Source organism: Serinus canaria, chromosome 1 (genome assembly GCF_022539315.1).
Source record: "Serinus canaria isolate serCan28SL12 chromosome 1, serCan2020, whole genome shotgun sequence".
Classification (NCBI taxonomy): domain Eukaryota; kingdom Metazoa; phylum Chordata; class Aves; order Passeriformes; family Fringillidae; genus Serinus; species Serinus canaria.
In genome coordinates, this window is record NC_066313.1 from 94,793,645 (window position 1) to 94,818,508 (window position 24,864).

Below are 24,864 nucleotides of genomic sequence, written 5' to 3' on the forward strand. Positions count from 1 at the left end.
CCAAAGCTAAGGTAAAATTGCAGTGTTACAATTTTAGTATACATTATATTAAAAAAAAAAAAGTTTCAAACATAAACATAGCTTAGGTAATTCTTCCAACTTAGCCTATTTGCTGTGAAGTCCAGTTCTTCAATACAAGCCTGTGGACATAAATAATCTGTTTAATGCAATACATATAAATTGCTAGTAACACACTCTCCCTAAAAATTACTCAGTAATACTGGAATTTTCTTTCAATAAGTCTTTTCTTTGGACTCTGTTTCCAGAATTGCCATCTTTCTTTCCCCTTCTTTTTTGTAGACATTATTTGCAAAAAATAAAAGGGTGAACTTTGCATTGCAGAACTTGTCCCGTGAAACCTTTCTACAATTAACTATGACTGAAGTTCAGTGTATAAAGCTTCCACCCAGGTTTTTAAAAATAGTAATTGTCTTCAGTGGAATGTTGCCAGAAGTATATAGTGAGGTTCAGTAGTTTTTGTAAGATTGTTGTACTCAAATAAAAAGCCAGTTCATAAATAGCAAATACTAACCATTAACCAGAGTAAAGAAACCATGTTCTTGTGGGGGGAAGGGGGAACCTAGGCATAATTTTATTTACTTCTTTTTTTTCTCTTGTTTTGGTCATAGAGAGAAGATAGCTTTTTTTACAAGACCAAGGATTAACATACCTCCTCTGCCAGCTGATGATGTATGACATGTTGCATTGTAAACATGAAGTATTTATCGCTTTTATTTTAATGAAGTTCTTAGATTAGACAAGTTTCTTTAAAAAAAATGTGCAAAAGCTAATATACACGTTTTGTAAAAAATAAAAAATGTTAAAAAAAGTAAACATAAACAAAACATATATATAAATATATATACATATATATTTTATAATAGTGACTGCAACAAGGCTTGGTTTTTCCTTGTTGTGAAACTGACATCTCTGAAGACAACTTATTTTATAAAAGATCGACTATCCTGTTAAGAGCGTGTACAGTTTTTATGCTGTTTTATTTGACTTAAAGGCTGGAAGACAGAAACAAAGTGAGTTCAGGCAAATTCACTGTAGTGTAATTTATTTATAGTGCCTTTTTTCCTTGAAGGAAAATACCTACTTTAAGATGTATTTTAAGACTGAAATTTTGTTCCTCAGTATTTGTCATACAGTAGAATGGAACCATTGAGCTGGTTTTGTTTCTGATACCTGAAATGAAAATACTATGTTCTAAAATTGTTACTTTTTCAGCTTTATTATCTGTAGCTTATTATGTACATTGTATTCTTTAGCACTGTCTGTGTTATAGCAAAATATTATCACCTGCAATGTGTTTAACACTAATTAGGAGAGATGCTAAACGTTGCAGAATTCATTTGCATGTTCTTACTGTGCACTAATAGATTGTTTTCATTTCTGTTGTGTCTAAAGTATCTTATATTCTTAACTAGATCCTCAGTTTAAACGGGGGAAGGAAAAGGGTGACAGATCTTTGTTTTGCTGTTTAATGAAAAGGGAATTTAAGGAGCAGTTTGAGCTAGCTGTGTGGAAAGCCTGCTAATGGACTGTTACAGTAATTTCTGCAGTTCCACAGATTCTCATCTGATTCAGGAAAGCACATATGTTCTGATTTCAGAAAGCAGCTGCTTTAAGTAAGGGTGTTTAAACACATGTTCATACTAAAGGATGTGCTTTGTGGTTACTGCAAGCAAGTTCTGTTGAACAGTGGTACTTTCCAGTAGGAAGGTGTATTATTCTGGAAGGTACAGCTCACTTGATTGCTAGTTGGACCAGCTAAAATCTGGTAAGAAATAGTTTTATTTGCAACCATCCATTTTAATGAAAGACTGTCACCCTAAATTCCCGAGAATGCCAGTTTTGTGTCCTTGCATCCTGCAAGTATGTAAAAATACTTCTTTACTAAGCTACTATAATAGAGTTTCTCATATTTTCCTAATTATACATTACCTGCAAAGAGAGGTGCCCAACACAAGACTGACTTTGCAAATTACTGGAATATCCCTGAAGGAAGATAATGTTGTCTCTTAATTAAAGTTCAAATTGGTTCCAGAGTTTTCTATGTCAGGAAATCAGAACAAGGGGCAGAAAATTTGAATATTTTCAAATATTCTGTAAGTAAGTTTTCTTTGTGAGTTTCAAGAACTTAGACTCTGTTACCTTGTCAGAGGTCAGGAAAACCTGGAAGAGGAATTGAATTACTTTTACTTATCCACACTGAGGCAAAAAGTAATGGGGAAAAAAGAATGTAAGCATAAATGTTAATAAACACAAACATTTAAGGTAGTATTTCCTGTTTCCTAATATGGCCCATAGTCATTACAGGCATCAAGTGTTACAATCATACAGCAATTTATATGAAATTGAAGTATATTTAGCATTTATTGTGCTATTCATCCTGTTTTGCCTGTAAGTTTTGGTGGGTGTATATTGGGTTTCTTGGGCACAACTAGACTTATTCAGAAGCTATGCAGATAAAAACCAAATAATGTGAGAAATTTGTAGTGTTTGGGTAAAAGTCTAGGGCCAGCAAGCTTTTCAGTGCTCATTACTTTAAAAGACCAGTTAGTCAGAATTTTTTTTTCTCATTTCCAGGGGAGGCTGTCACACAGTAGTGTTTATCCAAAGTTACCATGCAGTGACACTACAAGTGCTTGCTGTGTATTAAGAACAGACAACACCATGTTCCTGTGAGGCTGGTCAGGTACTGGAAGGGGTTGTGCAGAGAGGTGGAGCATTCTGTCCATAGTGTGGATGAGGACTTAACTGGATATAGCCCAGAGCATCCTGATCACATTAGGCCTGCTTTGAGCAGGGATTGGGGATGGGACCTTGTTTCCACCCTAAATTGTTCTGTGACTACAACCAAGGGGCAGTGTCCAGTGGTCTCTCTGTCAGGGGGTTTTTAAATTGTGACTGCTGTGAGATGTCGTTGGTGTATCTTGTGGGTCTGTGATTCTGACTGCCAAAATGAGTTCTGTCTTGATGTGGTAATGAGTTATCATATTCAGTATTCATCTCTCTTGTTTTTGTCACAGTTCTGTATGATTGTGTCATTTTTGTATTATTTGAAAGTATTTCTTCTATAAAATAAAATAATTTGCCATAAACAGAAAAAGGGTTTTCTTGTATGTCAAAGATATTTCTTGAATCTTTTATATTTGCCACATTCCTGATGATTTAATGAAAAAAAAATAGTATTTTGAATAACACTATAATTTAGGTTAATGTAATGAGTTTTCAAATAAAGGTATGAGAGAAAATCTGGGATACTGAAGATCTCGAGGGTTTATACTTAAGACCTGAAAGAGACACAGAGTGTAAGGAAAGGCAGATATGTTCTTCCATGTGCTGGTTACTCATGATAAGTTGACAGCTGTATCAGAAGTTCATAGTTGAATATTCCCAGAATTCTTGAGTAGTTTCACTTAAAACACATTGAAATGCCTTTTTTCATAACAAACATTTGCACTTTCTAAATAAGTATGGAAAGCAACTTGACATTATTAGTTCTTAAATAATATCTTGCTTATGACTAATTCCAAGGTGGAAACCTCTCAAAAGAATACTGGTTGACTTCTTTTTTTTTAAGGCTGGCGCTAACTGCTGCTTTCACAAAGGAAACATCAAATCTGCATCATTACAGAACAGCCATTTCTCATTTTCCCTCTGCAACCTTAAGCTGCAGGAGCACAGGCAAAATCATAGCAAGGACATGTGAGTCCTGTCTCTCCAGTATTTCCAAGGCATCAAGGGTATGACAGAGTTGAGGTTATTTTTAACAGTCTGCTAGAAATAGGCATTTGGAACGGCAGCCGTCCCTGTCTCGCTGCCGCCAGGAGCAGCAGCAGAAGCTGTAATGGGTACGTTGGGTTGGGTTCTCTCTTGTAAGCATGAAGTCTTGTTTGTGTTTCTTGCTGCAGTTCTTTTAAGCCCTTTGCAGGACTTAAAGGTAAGTGCAATATAAAAAAGAATAATTTTTAATGAGTTAGATGAACTCTGTCTTTTGGTTTTTTGAGAAGAGGGCCCATCACAGCTTGTTTTGACCCCAAACTCCTTTGTGACTTACAGTGTTGTACATCTTTGAGAGGAACAATCATTTGAGAGAGACTTGAGAAACTGCAGGCTAACGAAAGCAAGAACAGCCTTGTCTAAAACATCATGTAAAGAATATATTTTTTTCTTTGAGATCACTTGATTGAGTAGCATTGGAAGAAAATACCAAGGAGTAAAGTTGATTTGGTTTTGGAATCTGTAAATGTCAGTTAAATCATTTGTTTGCACTTGGAAAATTTACATATTCTTGGATTTCAGAGCTTCTTAGGAGCTGGTTCTGGTTCCTTACTATTTCTGAAAATCTAACATTTGAGCAAAGATATCTATTGTATTTTCAATAGAGAATCAGGTATTCTGTCCCTTTAGTTTGTCTGCAGTTTGACCATCCAACTAAAAATGTCCTTGCAGTAGGAGATTTAATGAGATCAGCTGGTAATAGACAAGATAAAACCAGGAAATTAATTTTGAAGTGTCTGTCCAAAAAAAAAAAAATAGCATTGAGACCCTAACACTCACTTTTTAAGCACACAAAATTACTGTTCTTTGTCTAGAGCAAAGTATTTGTGTTCAAGTGTGTGTCTTTGGCATGGAAGTTCCCAGGTGTAGATATTTCACCAAGTAAATGCTATTTCCTGTTTTCCATATTTTCCTCTCATAAACTGATTGAAGGAAATTACAGTTGTATTATCAAGAAAATAAATCAAGTGCTCAGTGTTTAGCTTCCTTCACAAATTCAATTGACCTATTAATACTGATTTTAATGGACACAAAGAATAGATGCTGGCAGGAAGCTGGCACTTGTATCACTTTTCCACATTTCACTGGCATAGTTATGAAGGCCTGGGACTGTTACTGATCTATGAGTGGTAGAGAATTATGATCTGCAGTGCTGTGTGTGAAGGGCATAATCAAACCTCTTCTCTAAAGGCATGATTCTTGCTCCAGAAAGGTGTGGGAACTTCAGGTGAAGCAAGCTGTGTTGAAATTTCTCAATAAAATCCAGTGTGTGGCTTTGCATGGGGAGTCCCTATCAGAAATACCTGGCACATCCATAAGTTACTGCTCAAGCACACTGGGAAAAAAAGGTCGTCCAGAACTGAATTCTTTTGACTTTGATGTGAGTGCAAGTCACTTATGTGCCTTCAGTCACCTCTGGGTATTTTCATGGGTGCTTGTGCAAGACCTCCTTCCACTCAGCTGTTGCATCTGCTTGGAAATACAAAGCCCCTGTCTGGTTACCTGTAGGGGTAAAACCAGCCTGCACAATATTCAAATACTGAAAGTTGAGCAGTAAGGGGAATATCCTGAAATTCAACACTCTGCACATGTACAAACATGTACAGGGTCTTCAGAAAGAACAGTTACAACCTCTGCCTTGCAGAATACAGCCCTAGTGGCTTGTACAAAATCTGTGCAGTCAGAACTTTGGCAATTCTTACCTTCTTGTAGAAATCAAATAAATTGCTGCATATGATAAAATTCTTAAACACTCCCCTTGCCCCTCAAAAAATACAAAACACCCCAAAAACAAAAACAGCAACAACAAAAAACCCCAAAGCAAAAACCCCAAGATTACAGTTGAAATGCTATACACAGTTAACCAAAATGTGAAAGGCTAATTGCCTTTTCAAAAAAGTATTTTAGGAAGTTCTACGTTTTCAATATTTGGGAAAGCTTAAGCAGATGCTTTGGAAAGGAAAAGTAGCCTGGCAGGAGAGGATCTTTCAAGCAGTGACAGTTGCATTGAAGAAAAGACAGAAGTGGAGGGAGGGAGGGAGGGAGGGAAGAATTAAGAAGAGAAGGTAACAGGGATGAAACCTTTGAGGGAGGCTTGCAAAGCATGAATATGACACAGAAGGGAAGTCAGTTTGGATAAGCTTGAAATTCAGTGCCAGAAAAACACAAGGGATGGTGAAGTTGCAGTTTGTCCCATTTCCAAGCTGCTGTGAGTTCATATGTCACAGAGCAGCAGTCTGGCCTGCCGAGTCACCAGGAACACTTGCTGGCATGCACACAGCATACTTCCTATGCTTTTACCTCGTGAAAAACATGAATGTTGTGCTGTTGCATAAAAGATGCAGAGAACGACTGATTAGCTGAGGATAGGGAGTGTTCCGATGGTGGCGGAGCAGGCAGGGCAGGGTCAAGAGGCTTGCGGTTTAATCCCGCAGGATTGCAGGCTGCAATCAGATATCCTATAGACGGAGGATGCAGTCACATGATTGTTACTGCTTCCTCCCCATGACATCACTGCTGGTGCAGCCATACCGCCCAAGGAAGGATGCTATTAAAATCATTGCGATTGGGCTAAATGATGTTGCATTGCAGGTAAGCAACATAATTCTTCGACAAAAATAATTTGCCAGTTGCTCTTGTGCTGCAGTCGTAGAGCCCCAGCTCCGCCGGGCAGAGCTTCTGCTGGAAAATAAAGCGGCACATTTCCTCTGCAAGCAGAGGGTTTGCAGGTGCAGAGGCTGCCTGCTGGCTCTGTGCTGATCTCCCGGCTGGCATCTCCCGTAGAAATGCTGCCAGATGGAGCTTTATAGCTAAAGAAGGCCCTTTGTTCCCTGTACTTTCCAATGGCTCCTGCGGGTGTCTGCGGAATTCTGCATTTACGTGAGCAGCCATCATCATTCAGTCGTGCAAAGAGAGCAGCAATAGTGTTTTGCTTGCATCCCCTGCCTTTTTTCCCCCTGGATGCTCAAAGGAAGTTGCTGTTGTGTCTAAGCTTATAAAGGAATGAGGATTAACTTGTTTGAGGGGTTAAGAGGTGTATTTGGGGAAAGAGGCTTTTCCTTTATTGTTAATTTTTGCTGATGTGGTTTGAAAGCACCTAGTCTGACAGGTTTCCTGCATAATTTGCTGTAGTAAAAGGTCAGGTTTTCCTTGTCCTATATAAACGTGAAAAATCCTTTTCCAAAAAGAACGTAGGAGATGACAAACGGATTTTTTGCTCCCTTGCAAAATGTCGATCACCAAAAGGCTGAAAAATCCCAGGCAAATTGTGCTTTTGGACTTAATATTTGTGGAAGCAAAGTCCAGAGTCTGTTTTCCTGGTGTGGATGTTTAATTATGTGCTCTGTACAAATACATGAATATATATCTGTAAAGGAAAAAAATGGTGACTCTCCTGGGGGGCTTTTTTCTGGATAGCTTTTAAAAATATATTTTAGTGGTTTAAAATTTTTAATTTTTTAAAAGCTTTATTCTAATGCAAATATTACAGTGTGAGAAACGAAATTAATTTTGAGCTAATACTGGTCAGAAAAGAAAATTATATATTTTTAAACAATTGTGATAAATAATTCTGTGCCTTTACCAGAGAACACAGGATGACTAAGCTGCAGCTTCATCAGGCAGAGAGTCAGGTGACTTTTTACTCCTGGTCTACAGGAAGTTTTTTTTTCTTCCAAATCCTGTTCTTTGTTCAAATAATTTGTTTGCACTATTGGAAAAATGTGAAAATTTGGCACGCCTAGAATCTCTGTGTGCTCACCCATACATTAAGGGGGGATATTTTGGATGGCCTGTGCTGAAGTAGATTGGATGTCCTAGGGAGGGCTGAATTCTGGTTTCCAGGGATCAGGTATGCAGTTGTGTCAGGATCAGAAAATAAGGTGTGGAGGGGGGGAAAAGTAGATAATGAGTTATTGAAATATAAAAATAAAATGATTGTTCCAAACTGAGAAGAAAAATAAATTTCCATTTTATTTTTCTCCAACAGAACCTCTCCTTTTTTTTCAAGACTGAGCCTCTAAATAGAAATACAAACCTGTTTCTGCATGAGGTGATGGGGGTGGGGGGGAAATTGCATCCTGTCAGTGCCAATGCTGGGTTTCCTCTCCTTGGTTCCCTCTGGAGCCAAGGCTGGCTCAGTTCTCTCCAGCACTGGCTGTGAGCCGAGCTGTGCCCTTGCCCACCCGGATCACTGGGACTTGGCTCTTTGCCCGTGCAAGGAGCACAGCAGGGCTGCCATGCTTGGGTTCCACAGGTGTGAGGGGTTCCCCCCCTCCTGTGGTTCCTATGGAAGTGCCTTGTGGAAATGTGTGCCAGGCAGGGGTTCTCCTGGTCTCTCAGTTTGAGTCAGACATCTGTGCAGGAACACAGGGCACCAGCCTGATATGTTGCTGCAGGCCCTTGGAAATTAGGGATTTATGTGCCCAAAGAGTTACTTGGTATAACAGGGGGATCCCAGGGTCATCCCCAGCTGGAAGGGGCTCTCCCTGGCAGCACTGGGATGCCATGCCAGGGCTCCAGCACACAGCTGCAAGAGTGCTCAGCCCCTATGCCCACAGGGCCTCTCACACATGTTGTGGCTTTTCAAAGGTTGTGGTTGGTAGCTTTTAAACAGGGACCAGAGGAGAAGGGGATGGGGAGTGCTGACCCTGGGTTAGAGAACTTCCTATCTGCCTGAACAGAACAGGCTCCTCTGGAGCACTGCAACCTCCTGGGGCTGGGAACTGCTTCATCCTGAAGCTGTTGTTTGCTGACCTGGAGGGCAAAGTGAGCAGGATTGTGACTGTAGCCATGTGCTATAGCAGGGGAAAAGGAAATGTTCCCAACCCCCAGGCTCCTCCACTGTCCAGAGGCATCTTGCTTGTGTTGGAGGTTGGTGTTTTGTCATGTTCAGCCTCTCTCAGGCCTGAACAGCTCCTAGCTCAGCATGGTGCTCAAGCCTCAAAAAGGGTGTGGTGCCCAGAGGTACCAGTCCTTTTCCTGGTTTGCCACCACGCTGCAGCTTTCAGGGTACCCAACAGGGGTGTGGGTGTTAATTTTTCCTCTTAGTGAGAGGTTGTAGAGAACGTGTCTGAATTCATTTTTTGTGTGTGCATTTGTGTTGGGTTTTTTTTCAGCTTTCTTCATCTCTAGCCTGGCAGAGCTAAAAATTCACACATGATTATTACTGTCAAAAGAGAGACTCTGGCAGGGTTACATGAGGCTGCTGTTCCTAAAGCACTTTTAACATTTTGCTCTTAAGCATCACCCCAAGGAAAGGGTCTCCCCATCTTGCAGAAGTTTCCTCTTAGGAGAGGAAATACCTTGTCTGGAGCTGTGCAGCCTGTCAGCATCAAAGGCAGCAGTGAAAGGCAGTGCCCTGGGAGCAGGAAAACATCACCCTCCTGTGTGAAAATGACTCAGCCTCTGCTCAAATCACGAGAAGTGACATGCTAGAACAGATTAATGGCTTTTCCAATGTGGGTTTATCAGTTTTATTTCAAGCTGAAGGCTCAAAAATGTTTTCAGTGAGAGATGCATTGAATGCCATTGAACATCCCATTTCAGGAAAGAGCTGCTCTTCAGGAGTAGCTGTGCACCAGGGCACCTCCCTTCTGACAGTGCCACTCTGCTCTCTCTGAACACATTCAATTTTTCTTTTTGCAGTTCCAAACCTGGTTTTCCCCCTTAATCTTAAAATTTTCTGATCAAAGAGGCAAAGAGCAGCACTGGAAATCTGGTGCTGCAAAGCTCAGCTGTGTCTGACATGAGGAGGAAAACCCAGCAGTACCCCTGACTCTTCAGATGTGGATTAGAGCTCTGTGGCAGTAAAAACCATGAACTCAGAAGGAAAATTCCCCCTCTTTTTTGTGAAGAAGAGCACTTGAGGGAAACCAAGAAAGGACGCCATACATGCTCCTATGCTGTTAGGGCTGGTTTCCATGGTGTCCTGTCTCCTGAAATATAGTTTCTTACCCAGAAGTTGAAGGCTTCCAGTGTTTTACCTAATCAAATCTTGTTTTCTTCAAGAAGTAAGGGGGTGTGGGGTTGATACAGTTCATGAGGCTCATCTGCCCAAACTTCTGGGCTGTTAGCAGAGGAGCATCCTTTAATAGAGATGTTTCAGCTCAGTTTCAAAACTGCAGATGAATATTCCAGAGGCAGTGATGCTTCCCTCCTGCTTTTTCCACAGCCTCAACATCTGCACTAACAAGTAAATTTATTAAGGCTCACTGCAGATAGAGATGTGAGTTAAACATTTTTTTATGTAGAGCCAGTTTTGGCAAAAATTTTATTTGGAGCTTGCAGAGAAAGAGCTGGGATTTTTCTCCCCCTTTTCTGACATAACTGAGCAGCTGAACTAATTTTGCTCAGTCTTTCCAAGAAAACTTGAAGAGGGAGCAGGCATATGATATTTCATACCAAAAGAAATTGTTTCTAAAGGAAGAGTCATCGTGGGAAGGAGCAGGGAGTGAGATCTTGGGGCGTGGTTTACCCCTCAGAGGCAGAGAATGGAGGAGAAAAGGAGAAGATGGAGCCTGGCTGTGATGGAAGGCTGGGAAGCCCTGGTGGTTGGGTATCAGCTCCTGTGCATGTCACCCTGTGCCTCCTTTTGCCTGTGCTCCTGCTCTGTTCTCTGGGCTCACCCCATGAGCACATGTGGTGGCTGAGGGGGGGCAGCTGAAGGCTGTGGTTTGGTCAGAGGAGTGCTTCAGTTTTCTGCCATTTATCCCAAATGTTCCCTCCTGCCTTTCCCTTCTCTCCAAGGCCCTCTCCTCTGTGATCTGCTGCCCTGTGTTTTCTGAGCTCTGCTGTGGCTTTGTAATTTTTTCCATAGAGGTTATTCAGGGTAAAGCTGCACATCAAAGATGTGACTGTATTTAACTTGACCACACTATCATAGCTGGAAACTCCATAATATGTGGTGGTGGGGCCATACAATAAAACACTGCAAGATTTTACTGTACTGTTTCTGATACTGCAGCCTGCCTGTGCTAGTGTGGTGAGAAATTGAGGGGTTGCAGAGCTATTTTCTTGTATTTGGAGGGTCTGCAATTCCTTGAATTGTAGGAAAGGCATTTGCCAGTTTTAATATCTTGGCTTTCCTCTATATTTTCTCAGTTTATAGGGAATTTTTCCCCCATGTTTTATTTTAAAAAAAGGGCTGTGAGTGGGTTCAGCATTTTCTGCTTTTTCCAGGAGGCTGAACTTGATTACTCTGGTTCAAGGCCATTTTAACACCTTTTTATAAACTTCATCATTAAGACAGAAGGTCAATAACTTGCTTGGCTTGTTCAGTCTGAAGCCTCTAAATTGAATAATCTGAAATTGCCTGTAAATATTTTTCAACCTATAGAAAATCATCCATTTAACTTGCTGGGGATTCAGCCTACTTGCTTTAGCTGAAGACTTCTTCCTTGTAAAATCACCACCCCACAGCATCTTACTTCTTGTTGAGAAGAATGTTTGATAACTGTTTACTTGCCTCCTATATCACACATTGCCATTTCTAAATCATCTTCTACATGGCAGGTGGTGGAAGGGGAATTACATCCACACCACCTTGGCCTTCCTTGGTCTCTTCTAAGCAGACATCAGTCTCTGACCCCTCCACAAAAGACATAATCATCTCCCTGTACTTTTCATGTATGTCTTCCATGGTGACCCTGTTAATCATTTTTGCTGGCTGCCTCCTCAGCTGTCAGGCCCATTTTCTCTGGCCAGCTGGTGCTGAAGACCTGTGGTGTAACTGTGCTCAGCTCTAGGAACATTGTCCCTCAGCCTTACCCTCTTAGGGCTCTTTCTGAACACGGACCCTTCCAACCCAGGGCATTCCATGGTTCTGTGACTCAGCTCACTCTGCTGGCAGCACTGGCCTGTTTGCCTGGTTCAGGCCCTGTGAAGAGAGTGCTCTGTGTTCATCTCTGTGACTGGGTCTAGATTCCTTGGGAGTGGGGAGGGATGGATGCTGGCAGAGCACCCAGCTCTCAGGAGGAGGTGCCTTTGTTTGACAGATCCCCTTGAGCAGATAAAGTCCATCAGGCTGGGGCTCCACTCTTGGTCCTTGCAACAGTCAATACAAGTATTAGGGGCACAGAGTGGCAAACCATCTGCCTGTGCAAAGGGACTGCCAATGTGAGGATTGCCAATAAAATTGCATTGTTCATTACTGACTACTGCAGAAAATAAATCCCAGGGATTTTCACAGCCCCCATGCACCTTCATTTTTGCAGTAACTGCTGTCATGTCACGGCACATGAACACAGCTCATCTGACCAACAATTCAGGTGAGTGGTGGGCTCAGTTCTGATGCAGTCCTGATTGAAAAGGTTTGTGTCTGGAGTGGGATCTCCTCTGTTTTATCACAGTGGATGTGTTGGTGCTAGAGCATAGAGAAGCCCTGAGACACACCATGATCTCCTTTGGTATGTTGGCTAACGTGTGATACATTTGTTAGAGATGGAACAGGTGATGCTTTGGACACCCTGAAAAAGGCACTCCAAATGTGAATTGAGAAACTTGCTATTGGCATTTAGACTTTTGCTTTCTTCTTCCATACTCTTGCAAGGTTCACTTATTCCTTATGCCACAGCAGAAGAGAGGTATCCTTGGCTGCCTGCATCCTGTCATGTGTCACATAGCACCCCCCACTTCAATGAAAACAGCAAAGAATGTAGGTGAACGCTTGTCTGCTAGAAACATTTGAAGTGTTGAAGTAATTCAGTAACTGTGATCTGTTGAAAGTAACTTGAAACTTGTTGGAATTGCATTAAAAATTATACTGCCTCCCTCTGTGCAATGTATCCAATTAAAACAGAAAACAGGATGAGGAGAATATAGCATGGAGCTAGCATGTCTAGGAGCAATAGGCCAGGGCCAAGAGTTTTCCTTTGATGAGTGTTCAACTCATTGTTTTCCATCAGTATACTTTTCAGCCTCTTTGAACCATGGGGTGTTTTGGTCTGTGCTTGCTATGTCAGATACATTTCATATCTGATCAGTCAGTCAGCCCACTGCCTAGAATGTCAGTTCACTGATAGAGCTCTTCTAGCTCTGGCTTTGCAGTTGCCCATGCTGTGCCAGTGCTCTAAAGCTGAGTTTGTCAGCATTTTCACTGTAAATGTGATTTATCGCTCTTCTCTAAAACTTAGCTCCAAACTGATCAAAGTCAAGTGATGAGTTTACTCACTGTGAGACTTGCAGAAAAAAATGTGACCCTAAATATGACAATACTACTGCCTTTTGCTTCTTTAGAAAATAACAAAAAGTGAGTAAATGTAAGGAGATCTTGTGTCTAGGATGTACCAGCTATGCTTGTTGGTGTGCTCTGGTCCATCAGCAGCTCCCTGTGTTTGCACCCTGGCTTTTCTAGTTTGTTTGCATGAATCTCTTCTTTGCTTTCTTTATGTGTTCAAAAATTATCTGGTTTCCCAGGCTGATATTTGGACCTTTACTTTCAGCTTGTTCTCATGCAGCTCCTCTGATATTTGTAGGGTAACAAACTTGTTCTGGCTTCAGAATAGTGTGCACCAAGCACAGGTAGCTGGGAGATCAGGGACTGACCATGAGATTGATCTGGCCCAAGATTTCTGGAAGATGTCTAAGGTTATGTGGCAGCCAGAAAAATCTCTATCAGGAGGCACAATTGTCAGTACAGCACTGTGGCCTTTTTTGATCTGTGACTCAGTCCCTGCCAGGACTGCTACATCTACAGGATCACAGTAGTCTGGCAGGGGTCTAAATCCAGGGAAGTCTGCTAATCAGAGCCCTGTGAGTTCAGAGATATTGTGGTTCAGTCAGGTTTCTTTGTTTTCTAGTTCAGTTTCTAGAAAGAGCCTGTTTGCAATTATTAAAGCAGACTATTGACACAGGTGTTTAGTTGTAGATACTGTCAGCTAGTTAATAAAAATGAGTGCTCACTGCTAAGGCCCTCTGCTATATTTAGGGAATAAAATGGCTGATGGAAATCAAAGTGGATAAAGGGGGAAATGTCCCTAAGAGATTACAGAATGATGGGCTCCAAACTGGGCACTGTCTCTCAAGGAGTCACAGCAGACTGCTTAGTGTTGGATGTCTGCCCTAGGAAAAGCTGCTGGAGTGCCAGAAATTATTAGGAAAAGACTAGGCAGGAAACAGCCCTTGCACAAATTATGTTGCATCAGCATCTGCAAATCTGGTGGAAAGGACAGCAAGGATGTCTAAGTGATGGAACAGCAAAGGGACAAAATACTAATGTTAGACTATTCCTCAGAAAGACTGAACACTTTTCATTGTATACAATAAGCTCTGTCAGAGCATCCAAATCTCTTAGATGCTCAGGTCTGAGGAGCTGCATTTGTAACTAATTCTGCATGCCATAGCATTGCAATGCTTTCTTTTGAACTGGCAGTGTTGCACTCATTAGACCAGATTAGAAGATGTCTACCTCTGACATCTCTTTCTGCTCAATAAACAGAAATTATCCTTTCTGGGAAGTAATCTCATTTTAATGTAAATAGTTCATTTCCTGTCATCAGCTGTGAAAGGAGCTGGGTTTTAGTGTCCTGGGTGTAGTGCAGATTTCTCATCCTAGATGAGACAACCAGCACCATGGCTGTTCATGCTTTTGCCATCATCAGGGTGCTGCACTACACCTGGCTATAATTCATGTTTGAATGAGGTTAATTTGCCCTTAATTTATGTGTATTAAAATGTCTATAACTGGTTGATTGGTGTAAGGCTCCAGTTCTGCTGGCAGAACTGAAAGTATCTCTGCAAGCTTCACTCAGAGGGCAAGTTGGCTCATCCTGAAATAAACCTTGTAAATTATTACAGGTGCCAAAGTAAAGTGAGAGAAATAAATGCAAAATAAAGACAAAGAAAGGGATACTTGTGGTGCTTGGTGATAGGATATAAGATGGAAACTCTGTGGTACTCAGTTCAAAAGTGCTGTAGCTAGGTTTTATTTACTGAAATTGTGTTTTGCATAATCTGATATCACTTCTCTTCTTTCAAAAGCCGAGTACCTGAAGTGAACTTTAAAGCTGGCAATCATCCAGTTCACTGGAATTCCCAGGTACTGCTATGGTACCTTGAGTTCAAAGGTTGTTTGTTTTCTTAGTCTTCCATGGCCCTGTGGTCTCTAGCACATTTTTTCTCTCCTTGGACATGTTGTGTAGCACGTATTTTTGGGATAGATTCAGACTGAGATTGTAATTATCTTACATACTTGTGGTCTGGCCTGGTATTATCCATCACAATACTGTCATGTGCTGGGCATTGACAACATACTTAAAAGGCTATTTTTTACATGATAGAACTAGCATGATGGGTAATTTTCTTGTGGTATGAAGGAAAACTTGCCAATGCTTTCAGTTTGCAGCAGTTTATTTAGCAGAGGGTGCTGCCTTGTGCAGGCAGTCTGAGCTGCACGTTCTTTACAGGCCCTGCTTTGCTGTATGGGACTGTGAGAAACAGCTGTTCACTTGGAAAATTTAAAAAGGTTATTAAACCTTAACAAAAATACAACAAAGGACTACATAAGGAAAAAGCTGCAGCACTGGGAACTGCCCCTCATGCATACCATGTGTCTGGTTCACCTTCAGGATGGATGCTCAGTCTTTTATACCCCTGGGGGTTGCATCAGCCAGCCCTGGCCCCTCCCAAAGTCTGTCAGTCAGCTCTTCTTTGCCATTTACCAGTGGAGATTGCTTTCTTGTGACTTCATTGCAGGTCAGGTGTTACCATGCCACACCCCCTGAGCACCAAGCTTTTCCATTCCCCCTGCCCCATGCAAGGGACACATGTGCACACCTTGTTTTTACCTGTGCTAGACCACCCAGGCTGTCTGATGGTCACAATACAGGGGGGGAAAGGGAACCATGGGGAGAACAGAGGGCATCTAAACTACAATAACATAGCTATACATCACTAAAGCTTTTCTTAATATTCACACAGTGGTTATCTTTTAATTGGGAGAGCCAATAATCTCATTGTCCAGCTATAACAGGAAGAATTGGGTGAAGCAAATGATCTGCAAGGTAGCACAATGTTACAAAGTAGTAGCCTGGTTTAATCCTTTCACCTCATTTCAGCCTCCCTTTCAGCTCAGTCCTCGTAGGAGACACTGAGCTCAGCATCCCCTTGCGGCTTCAGCTCCTGGAGTCAGGCAGCCATCCCTGTTCAGATTCCAGCGTGGGAGCCTGCTCTCACCTGCTTGGCAGAGGATCACTGCTCTCCATTGCTGCTCTTCTTCACTTCTGCTTTTTAAATCACCCAATTTTGTGGCAGCTTATTTGTGCTCTGCAGCGCTGCGTGGGACACCTGCTCTGCGTTGAGTTTCCTTCCCCGGGCTGTGATTCACTGTGATTCTCTTTCAGACAAACAAATCTCCAAGCCCTGGTGCTTGGAGATTACTTGATTACTGCATTTGAAAGGGCTTCTCTTAATGGTATCATGGTGACCTGCTGGTTGCCTGTAAGATAATGCTTTTCTCAGCTGCTTGTGCTCAGCACATTGTCTGTGTCACCCAAAAACCCTTCACAGTGGAGAGCAGAGACTGACAAAGCTGAGTATTCATGCTTATTCATTGCTGAAGTCCCCACTAAGGCAAAAAATTACATGGTGAAGTTTCAAGTAAAACAGATGAAAATGGGGAGAGGGGAAGAAAAAAGACACCAAGTAAAGAGGTCTGAGCAGAGCATCAGGGTTTATAGACAGCCCACTAAAAGCTTATCTGCTACATTTTAGCCTGTTCCAATTACAGAGTTAGGAAATTTCCTCACAATTGCAAAGATTCGAATTCTTGGGAAATTCCCATTTCTATACCTGGTGGAATGAAATGGGTGGCAGTCATTGGTGCTGTGCTGTGGCCTCATCAGTGACCAGCAAAAGTGACCTTGTGTCAGTCAAGGAGCTACAGGCTCTGCAGGATCTGTTCTATACAAGCCCTAAAGTCTGTGTATATCCCCATTCTTATGTGTTTTTGTGTTTTTCCCCTTGTAACTCCATAATAACAGATTATTTTTAGACATATAATTTCAGATTAAAAACCCTAGGTACTCTCTGGAAATTAGTAATTTCCCAGGCATCTCTTTTAGGATGAATGGGATTGATGATCTTTAGAGCAACACTTTGTTAAGTGATGTAGAAGTGCACAGCTGCCTCCTCCAGTCCCAGCTCAGGACCCCTGCCCAGCTGCTGGAGCCCTCCTGGCCCTGGCTGACACTTTCTCGTGTGCAGATTGAACCAGCAGCTGATCCTGTATCCCAGAGGCACACACACAGTAGCTCTCCAATTAGCATGAGTGGCGAGGTTTGTTTCTGCTCATGTTCTTCACGTTTGCTCTGTCAGGTTTGTGTCTCTTGTACATTTTGATTCTGGTTTCTCCTCCATTGCCCATCTTGTTCCAATATCCCTAACAGACCACCTTGCTGGAACAGACATTCTTATAGTCCAACGTGCCCTCATCCAAGTTCCCATCAAATGCCTCTTCTTGTTTCTTTTAGTCTGGGGACAGCTATCTTTTATTTCCTCTTGTGCTTTAGTAGCATCTGTCGTGGATACTTCTCCCTCTGCTTTCTTAAAAGCAAATATGAAGAGTTTGTGTGTGCCCCCCAGGACTACTGCTCGTGCTGGCTTCACTTCCTGGCTTGTGGAGGTATTTCAGAAAACTTGGTTCTGAAATGCCTGACAAAGCTGCTTGAATTTATTGACAAACTTGTTTTTCCTCTACATACAGATCCTAATATGGTCAATGCAGGAGACATGAATGGTTCAGGCAACCTGATGGATTTTCTGGATGAGCCTTTTCCTGATGTTGGCACTTACGAAGATTTCCATACCATCGACTGGCTGCGGGAGAAATCGCGTGACACTGACCGCCACCGCAAGGTACCGCTGTCAGCTTTGATCTGTCACAGCCCTGGGACACAGCCATCCTGGCAGTGACAAAAACAAGCAGTTTTCCAAAGTTACTGCTTCCTACCTTCTTGCATGACTTGAGGAGAACTTGTGAACATATAGATGTGGGATGACTTGAGGAGAACTTTTAAATATATGGACATGGGATGTCCTGAGTTTTTAAATATGAAAGGGCTGCTGCAACTTAATCAGCTGAGCATCTCTGAGTAAATTATTAGGACTGAAGGAAGTAGAGAGGGGAGTAATTGTGTGTACCATCTAGGAGTTAAATTATTTTAAACTTTGTACTCTAAAACTGTCAACCTGAATCAACAACACATCTATATGTGTGTTTAATTTCAGATTACAAGCAAAAGTAAAGAATCCATATGGGAGTTCATCAAGAGTTTGCTGGATGCCTGGTCAGGATGGGTTGTAATGCTTCTCATAGGACTACTGGCAGGTATGTACGTGTTAGTGCTACAGCTTTAGTGCCTGAAGGATCTCACTCCAGCTGCTGCACCACCATCTGCTTCTCTTTGTACTTCATTGTCTTTCCATTGATTTTTTTTTGTTTTTAAGCTAAAAAGACAACTTTACATTCATGCAGTTGTGATTCTAAATAAAGATACCCACTTGCGAAGTCTCCTTTTGGGTGCTGACCTAGAAAAAATGTTTTCACCAGCAGAGGGATTTTTCTATTGCTTTGGGAAAACTGCATTTGAGTGCTTCATACTCAATGGACTGCTTTGACTTTCTGAATCTTTGCTTTGCAGAAGTCAGTTTTATTTTTTGGATTTTTTTTTTCTTGTCATCACTTTAATTCTGAGAGTCAAAAATATGATGTGGGGAAAATATTGGTTGTGGACACTCAAAGGGGGGGCTTTATAAACTGCTATTTCCTCTGGGTTATCTTCTTTATGTATGCATGAAGGCAAAATACAGATTCAGACTTGGTTTCAGATCTGCTTCCAGGCCAGACAGACATTACATATTCAACAGCCTGCTCAAACTCACATGGCAAATTCATTAACTTCCTCAATTGTTCCTGTCTTCTCCTCAGTTTAGCACATCTTCCTGCTTGGAAAGCTGCACTTCTCTGACCCAGCTCAGACAGCTGCCATTTTTTATGCTTTTCCAGTGATGTCAGGGTGCTCCTGTGTCATGCTGCTTGGTGAAAGCACCATGTGAAGTTTCCCAGTTTCCAAGGGGTGATGGGAATTTCCTGCTCAACATCTGTCAAGTTAATATGTTCATTTCAGTTGTTAGGAGCTTCAGAAGTACTGGTAAAGTTCTTGAGAAAACATTTCTGAAGTGACGTGTTTGGCAAATTATGTAATTTCATAGACATGTAATTGTTTCCACAAAAACTTTGTTGGGAGAGTGAGATGGGAAGAGAGTCTGATAGATTGTGTACTACCAGGTTTGCTGAGTCCTGCCTGAAGGCCAGGGTTGGTCTCATATGGGATGAAGAATTCTGCCTGTAAATAAAGTTAGAGCAAGCCCTTGAGGGCTCTAGTGGCCTCAGTAATCCTCTCCTCATACAAAGAATGTAGTAAACATGCACACGTTCCCCTTTTAGTAAAAACATCCCAGAAGCTTTTATTTAGTTCTAATTTGCAATGAAATCTCGTGCTGAAATCCTCGAGGCTGTTAAAAGCCAGAGTCACTGTCCTCTGATAAGCCCTAACACTGGAATGCCCAGCTTGGGAATGGGGGTTGAGGGTAAGCTCCAGCTGAGATCTGGTACCTTTTGCAACCTTTTCAACGACAAGGGTGCAGACCAGCATGTTTTACCTCAGAGAGTCAAACCAAATTAGTCAGGTATCTTAACCAGGTTTGGGGAGGGAGGAGATGGTGGTGCAGTCAAGAGGCACTTTGTGTTGTTTTCCTCTCTTTGCAAAATATTGTCTGCTCAGAGAAGAAAGCGTGCTGCGAGGGCATCTGTGTGATCAGATGGGATTGCATGGACCAGCCTGGCTCCTCCGTAGCCCCTCCTCTGCTGAACAGGCAGAAGCTGCTCCTGCTCCAAGGGGAGCAGCCTGGCTCAGTGGATGGACACTGGGTGAACCCTGAGCAGCTGGGTCCAGGCATCACCAGAGGCAAGCAGAAAGTATGGCAAGGAGCGGGAGAGAAAGGGAAAAGTGGCAGCAGCAGTGCTCAGGACATCAGGGTCCCATGGAGCATTCTGCCCCTGCTGTCCCTGTGCTGGGCATGGAGGACAGCAAGATGGGACTCTTGGGAAGAGGCTGCCAGGGGCTTCCACAAGTTTCCAAAAGCACCTGGGTCATTTACCCAGGTCCAGGAGTTGAAATGGAGCTTAACTGATCTAGAAGCCTAAATCTCATCAATTTGGTAAACTTTATCTTTCAGATTTTGGAAAGCCTCAAAGGCTGCACCTCTACTGCCAACACGATCCAACAAGGCCAAAAGGAGCAATTCTTGGTTCTCCAGGGCATCTGTCACTGGGCCCTGTTGCTCTGTGCATGTGTAGCTGCACTGGAGGAGTGAATGACTGCTAGAAAAAATGGATTGACTTGCTAGAAAAAATGGATTTTGGCCAGATTAGTTTTCAGTCAATTTGTGGGCTCAGCAGTGCTAGTCACCACAGAGCCATAAGCAAACAATTTATAGCTGATGGAGGCAGGAAGGAGAGGACCATCCCATTTGGCAGTATGATGCATATATCATACATACATATATATATATATGTCTATTTATATATATATATATATATATATCTTGTTGGTTTTGGACTGTTATCAAACCTGCATCCTTTGTTAGTCCCAGACAAGTGTGGGTGAGAAAGGGATGTCTGGAGAAGGTTCTGCTCTGGCTTCCCGCTCACAGCAGAGCCAGCCTCAGGGTTACAGATAACACCAACGTATATTGAGAATCTAACAGCAGCCACTGGGATCATATCACAGTTTCCTGTGTGAGGGTGCCCACATAAATTAGCCTGAGCAGAGCCCCTCACTGCCTCCAGTCTGTGGCAAGTACCCACAGGACCTTGAACATCAGGCTGGAGGGAAAGGATGGTGTATGGCACAGTCAAATGGGAGGAAGGGCTCTAAGGAGCTCCTGGAAATGAGGGCTTGATAGCCAAAGCCTGCTAATTGCAGAGAAAAGGGAAGGAACAGTAAAACCCACAAATGTTGTTTGGTGAGGAGGTCAGGTGGAGACTGTTCACACAATGGTCAAGAAAAAGACACTGAACACTGCCTGGGCCTGTCTCAGTCAGAGTTTCCATGCTTTCCTCATATAAAGCAGTGCATGGAGAGTGAGCCTAAAAATTTATATATGGATGACAAATTTTTAGGCATTTGTTTTTAAGGAACTCTGAATTTTTGCTGGGCCTATCCTGCCTGCAGGCCAGTGGCTGTTCCTCAGCCTAACCCTTACTACTGGCCATCTGAAAACTTATGCTCTTTATGGATCAGCAAGTGTCTGTGTTTTCTAAAGCTATGTGACAAAAAGTGTCATCATAATAACACTGAAATGCTCTGAGGCTGAGGCTGGATGTGCAAGAATTCCCTTTGTAATTCTGTGCTGCACCACTTGGGTGATGCTGTTTTCTGACACAGGTGCATGAAAACTATCTTTTCAAAGCAATTCTTTAGCATTCTCATTAGGGCACTGTAAAGGAAGAATTTTGCCATCACCAACAGAAAGAAAAGGAGAGAGGTAAAAGGCTAATATCTAAAATGAAGTCCAGCATTGTCTGGCTTTGGAGTACTTTGTTATTTTTCCTTCTAGCAGGAGGTTACATGGAAGGGTAAACAAAGTCAGCTCCTTTGATGGGAGAAGCAGGGAGATAAATTTATGCTCTATTACAGTCTTGGCAGCCAAGATAAGCACAAGAAATTAAAAGCTTGACCTTGAGATGCTGAACTGTCTAGCACTTGCATTACTTTCACTGAAAGTTGCAAAAAGTCAGAACTTAAAAAACTTCTAGGTCTGGTCACATAGGTGATGAAGCATTCACTATTGCATTATTATCCTGGGCCTCCTTATGATTTTCTTCTATTGAAGGCTGGTGTAGTAAACTGCATGTAGTAACAAGCATTTTCCTCCTTATGTGGATCCCTAAGGATTTGGCAAAAGGGATTAGATCAGCTCTATAATTAAGCACATTGTCTTGCTGGTGCTGAGGTGCCTGTGAGGCTATTATATTAGAGAACTGAATGTGTGTTCTTCAGTATGGTTATTAACTTTGTTGGGGAAACACATTCTTCCTTTGCATCTTTTGCTAGGTAGCATTAATATGGAGCTTAATATGGTTAGGTGTAAACTTTGAAGGTTACAGAGAATGTTAAAGATCCATCAAGAGGTGCAAGAGGCACGGCATTTAGTGCTCATGTCCAGGAGATGAAAATTCCTTGTTTCTGAAACTTTCAGAAAGTTGGGGGAGAATTTAGAGCTCAGTGCAAAGCAGGAAGCTTTGCGTGCTGATGTTGCCAGCAATGCAATGATTCATCGTCATCTAGCAGGATGGTTCATTGTTTCCATAGAAACTTGGGAAAAATGGAAAAGAATAACCAAATTAAGGCAAGATCTTAATGAAAGAAAAGAGTTGTTAAAGACATCACCACTCCCTTCCGCAGCCTTTTTCTGTGTGTGTGTCATGTGTCTGGTATATCTGGATAGTGCTTCAGGTTATTTTTATACAACAGAAATTCTTCACTGCTACCCTGAGCACCACTGCTTGTCAGTGTGGGGGCAAGTATCCTTTTTAAGGGTGGGAGAAGAACCCGTGGGTTTTTTCTGGTCTTTGGAGGGGAAAAAAAAAGGGTTCTTGAATTATTTGAAATGTGTTTTCCCCCCGTCTCTTTTACAGAAATGAAAATCAGAAAACTTTAGTTCCAGATGAAATAAATCAGCTCTTGGACCCACTTGTGTGCCACAGCTGCTGGGGGAAAGGGAGCACCCCCTACCACTGCTTCATATAATTGCATTCTTAGCAGGAGCCACAAATCTATAAGTTTTGGAAACATAAAACCAAACCAGTTTGCATTTTACAAAGTATCTTTTTCCCCAGTGCATTGATGTGGATCGATAAATTCTGTTCAAATCAATTAGCAGTCTCCTGGAATTTTATTAATGATTATTTATAAAAGTAATGATGACTTCTGCTTTCCATTGTATGTGAGAGGGATCTGGAAAAATGCTACATGGCTCTTCTATCAGTTGGTGGTTTAATTCTTTCCAGGAAGCATGGATATAGGGACAGAACACAGATCTGCCTGTTGATGTTCTGGCTGCTCCCAGCCTCCCATTCCTGCTGTTCTTGCATTCCTGGGGACCCACCTGCTCTGAGGGTGCTGCTGCTGGGGCAGGTTGTTATCGCTGATGAGCAGATGACCGAGAGAAGCAGAAATTTTCTTTTCTGGCGTCTGCGTAGACGCAAAGTTTACCTGTGTCTGTGCCTGGTGGCCAGCGGGTGTCACTGTAGCTCTGTGTAATTCCCGGGGAGAAACTGAAACAAGCCTCGTGCTACACGGAGGACTTGAAGGATATTTTTTTCCTGCATGTCCAGATTGCTAATCGCTGTACACACTTATCAAAAGCCCCATTCTCTTAAGTTCATAATTCAAAATTTGGCATTACGTTGTATCTCTAACGAAATCATCCTTCTAAAAGGTTGCTGTGCTGGGACCAGTAAAGCTGGACACAAACACAGATATCCTACTCCTCCATTAGCCCTGAAATACACAGTGGGGTTTGAGACCCGCAGCCAGGTGTGTGTATAGAGACCCTGAACAGTGTCCTTCCTCCCCATCCCAGCCAGGGAACCTGCCTGGGACAGCCTGCAGGGCTGGCATTGGTTATAGGCTCCCCTGCTCGCCCATCAGTCAGTATGAAAATGATAATGTTTCAAATAAAAGCTTATGAGAGAGCATTGAAGGTCAGAAAAACTTTCTATTGCCCCCAGTTCTTTAGCATGTTTGTATTTATTGATGCAGAGAATAGTTTGGGTTGGAAGGGGCCTTTAAAGGCCATCCTGTCCAGCCTGACCTTGAATGCTTCCAGGGATGGGGCATCCACCTCACTGGGCAACCTGTTCCAATGTTTCCATCACCCTCATTGTAAAAATATTTTTCCTTATACTTAGTCTAAATCAGTCTCTCTTAGTTTAAAATTGTTAGCCCTTGCCCTACTGCAACAGGCCCTGATAGAAAGTCTGTCCCCATCTCTTTTATAAGCCCCCTTCAGGTGCTGGGAGGCTGCTGGGAAGCTGCTTCTCTTCTCCAGGCTGAGAACACAGCCTTACATTGTGCCTGCTTACCCAAATCACAGCTTTTATCCTGTTTTTAAAATCAAGATCTGTTGTCCTTGCAACTTGATTGTTTTCAATGCCAGCATTTCTTTTCCTGCGTTTCTTTCCCAGGCACATTAGCTGGAGTGATAGATTTAGCTGTGGATTGGATGACAGACCTGAAGGAGGGTGTCTGTCTGTCTGCCTTCTGGTACAGCCACGAGCAGTGCTGCTGGACGTCCAACGAAACCACGTTCGATGACAGGGACAAATGCCCCCAGTGGCAGAAATGGTCGGAGCTGCTCGTAAGCCAGTCCGAGGTACGGGGTGAGCTGGGGGCCACAGCAGGCAGGGCAGTGCCTTCTTCATAGGGCTGCTGGTCCCTCCAGAGAGCTGCTCTGAAAGAGAAATGAACTGAGCACACTGCAAACAAAGCCATTTCCACAAGCAGTATCTGCTTAACCCGAAGGAGGCCCTGTGGTTTCAGTGCAATGGAAACTGGAAAACTGTGAGATTGCACTCTCTTTTTATCAGTATTAAACTGAAAGTGTTTCATAACACACATAGCATAATCACCAGGGGACCCGAGCTGCATTTTCTTTTTTTTCCTTTTAAACATAATTTTATGGGACGAAAAAAAGATGAGCACTGACAAATACATTTATGAGGATATTTTTGGGATTGCAGATGGGGTTTTATGTATTCTGATACAGGGAGCTGCGTAAGAACTGCTTGTTTATCCTATGCAATCAGTCTCTCTATGGCACATCAAGAGACTGAGCTAGCACCAAAAACTGGGGAAAGAGTGGTCTCACTGAGGATCACCAGAGTGAAGGATTTGCAGGGCTGTTACACAGGAAGGGAAAAAATGTCTGTTGGACAGACATAAAACTTATATTTTCAGATTTTTTTTCCCCTCACACTATTTTTTTCATAATTATAGTAATTTTAAATAC

At 42.3% G+C, this 24,864-nt stretch overlaps 2 protein-coding genes across 4 annotated transcripts in view; both read left to right on the forward strand.

Annotated features, from left to right (window-relative positions):
* Positions 1-3,118, forward strand: part of WWC3 (WWC family member 3) — a 98,886-nt gene extending 95,768 nt beyond the window's left edge. For all 3 annotated transcript variants that reach the window (XM_009089644.4, XM_030234452.2, XM_030234453.2), the window contains exon 23: positions 630-3,118. In XM_009089644.4, the coding sequence (XP_009087892.2) occupies positions 630-696 (67 nt within the window). In that variant the 3' untranslated portion in view covers positions 697-3,118. The remainder of the gene's footprint in view (positions 1-629) is intronic.
* Positions 3,119-6,295: 3,177 nt separating this feature from the next.
* CLCN4 (chloride voltage-gated channel 4) overlaps positions 6,296-24,864 on the forward strand; it is a 42,272-nt gene continuing 23,703 nt past the window's right edge. The window contains exons 1-4 of the mRNA XM_009089645.4: positions 6,296-6,384; positions 17,492-17,643; positions 18,016-18,115; positions 24,041-24,228. Coding sequence (XP_009087893.1) covers positions 17,500-17,643; positions 18,016-18,115; positions 24,041-24,228 — 432 coding nt within the window. The 5' untranslated portion in view covers positions 6,296-6,384; positions 17,492-17,499. The remainder of the gene's footprint in view (positions 6,385-17,491; positions 17,644-18,015; positions 18,116-24,040; positions 24,229-24,864) is intronic.